Source organism: Penaeus japonicus, unplaced genomic scaffold (assembly GCF_977035675.1).
Source record: "Penaeus japonicus unplaced genomic scaffold, GWHDUDI00000001_assembly GWHDUDI00000008, whole genome shotgun sequence".
Lineage (NCBI taxonomy): Eukaryota > Metazoa > Arthropoda > Malacostraca > Decapoda > Penaeidae > Penaeus > Penaeus japonicus.
Genome location: NW_028234410.1, coordinates 13,477,828 through 13,480,327, shown reverse-complemented (window position 1 = coordinate 13,480,327; position 2,500 = coordinate 13,477,828). Strand labels below are relative to the sequence as shown.

Below are 2,500 nucleotides of genomic sequence, written 5' to 3'. Positions count from 1 at the left end.
AAACAACAAAACAAAGCAAAGCAAAGAAACAGCAATAAATACAAACAAACAAAGAGTGGAATAAAGACATTCTCTTTCCACCTCTTGTCCACTCTTCTTTCTTTCTTTCTTTCCTTTTTTCTTTGTCTTTCTCTCTTCTCTTTTCTTCTGGGGTCTCTCTATCCTTCTCTCTCTCTCTCTCTCTCTCTCTCTCTCTCTCTCTCTCTCTCTCTCTCTCTCTCTCTCTCTCTCTCTCTCTCTCTCTCTCTCTCTCTCTCTCTCTCTCTCTCTCTCTCTCTCTCTCTCTCTCTCTCTCTCTCTCTCTCTCTCTCCCTTTCCTCCTCTCTCTCTCTCCCACCCCTTCTCTCTCTCTTTCTCTCCATCTCCCTCTCTCCCCCCCCTCTCTCTCTCCCTCTCTTTTGCTCTCTCTCTCTCTCTCGCTCTCTCTCTCTCTCTCTCTCTCTCTCTCTCTCTCTCTCTCTCTCTCTCTCTCTCTCTCTCTTTCTCTCTTTCTCTCTCTCTCTCTCCTCTCTCTCCCTCTCTCTCTCTCTCTCTCTCTCTCTCTCTCTCACTCTCTCTCTCTCTCTCTCTCTCTCTCTCTCTCTCTCTCTCTCTCTCTCTCCCTCTCTCTCTCTCTCTCTCTCTTCTATATGATAATTTAATGATAGTTATTATGACATGGAAACAATCATCACCAGCCTCTCAAGTGCATCTTTGCCTTGATAGAAAAGAAAAGAAAAGAGTATAGGCCTACCTCCTTTCGCCCTTATTTAATTTACTTGATTAATTATACTCCCTTCTTCCAAACTCTTATCCGCCTATCAGTCACGCTCACTTTCCTGCAGTCTTTTATCTATCGATTAATAACGCCCATCCTTGACTCATCCAGAACGCCCACCTCCCTCGTCGCTCATGAATAAAACCTCTTCTTCAAAACCGCCCATCATCCTCCGCCTACTTCTTGCCTATCAGAAACCCCATATCCTCCCTCTATATGGTCTATCCTACGCCCATCAGACATGCCATCTTCTCCCCCTCCAACCTGTTTTCTTTATGGTCACCCGTTTTCTTTATGGTCACCCGTTTTCTTTATGGTCACCCCTTTTCTTTATGGTCACCCGTTTTCTTTATGGTCGCGACAGGGACGCTGCTGGCCCTCGCCGCCAAGGGCCTCGCAGGACCTATCGACGAGGACGACTTCGAGATCAGCGCCGAGGGCAATTGCAACCCGGGATGGGTGAGTGCAACACGCGCTTCTCTCTGCCAGCTGGAGGCACTAATCATGTTTGGTTATCATGAGTCCCTCACACACGCCCTCTACAATACTTCAATACGCCAGAAGGAGACTTTTCCATCTTCGTGAAGCTAACAGGCCCTTGTCCTTCACCTTCTCGAAATGATCCTTGTTTTCCTGAGGCCTTCGTACCCAATTTAAGTTTTAATTTCAGCGTCCCCGGCCAGTTACGCTAAACTCATTAATTCTTCAAGGCGAATGATTAGATCGATCGAGACTGTCCGTTTGCCTTCAAGGTCTCTTAGCCCAGGCGATAAGCTTACCGCATACGCGAAGTTGAGGCCGACGTCATTTGCCAGGAAACGGACAGTCCATCGATTGCATAGCGCGGCGGTCATGTGCCTGAATAATTCACACGATGGAGGGGGGGGGGGGCAGAGAGTGATTATGGGATGGGTTGGTGGGATGGGTTAGGGCATTTCATCGTTAGCGCACGACAAAAAAATTATGAAACACTTCGCTGAAATCATCAACTATGAAGCCAAGTCTCTGTCACGCTATGTACTTTGAGCAAAATTTCTATCGGAAGTGATGAAAATTTTAATTCTATTTCTATTTTGAAATCTTATTCTGCTAATAGACTTAACGTTTGTATAATTTTATTTTTAGTATTAAAATAAAGAAATTGCTTATTCCAGATTTCACTTATTTCTAACTAAACCGATAAATGCTGACAGGGAGGAAGTGAACAGTGGCGCATGACCCCGACAAAAGCAATCGAGCTCAAAAGCCTCTCGGGTAAACGTAAAAAGCCATTGCAACGATCCTTGCAGAATTTTCCCTTTTATTATCCCATGATTTATTAACGCGTCTCATTAGCTTTTGGCTTTTTCCTTATTTTTTTCCCTTTTCTCTCCTTTTTTTTCTTTCTTCTTTCCATTTCTTGTAAATCTTTCTTCTTTCTGTGATTCTTCCCCTTCAGTACATTTCAGATATTCAGTTCTTTCAATATTCGATACTGAATTACACCTTCCATATATTTTTATTACCCTTCTACTTATATAAGGTATCGATGATTTGAGTACGTATGGGTATATCAACACGATACAATCAATCCTTACATTTAGTCATCCGGATCTTATGCAATGATTATCCTCCTGCCTTTTCGCTCATTGCATAAGAATATAGCTTGGTTTTAGTTCTGAATATATGATTTTGGACTATATGTTCATTGTATTTAAGAGTTTTAAACGATTAAAAAAACGAGGGGAACAAACGTCTTTTTAC

At 43.0% G+C, this 2,500-nt stretch overlaps 1 protein-coding gene across 1 annotated transcript in view; it reads left to right on the top strand.

Annotated features, from left to right (window-relative positions):
- Window positions 1-2,500, top strand: part of LOC122246151 (uncharacterized) — an 83,902-nt gene that overhangs the window by 1,387 nt on the left and 80,015 nt on the right. Inside the window, exon 2 of the mRNA XM_086539096.1 lies at window positions 1,122-1,216. Within this exon, the coding sequence (XP_086395222.1) occupies window positions 1,122-1,216 (95 nt within the window). The remainder of the gene's footprint in view (window positions 1-1,121; window positions 1,217-2,500) is intronic.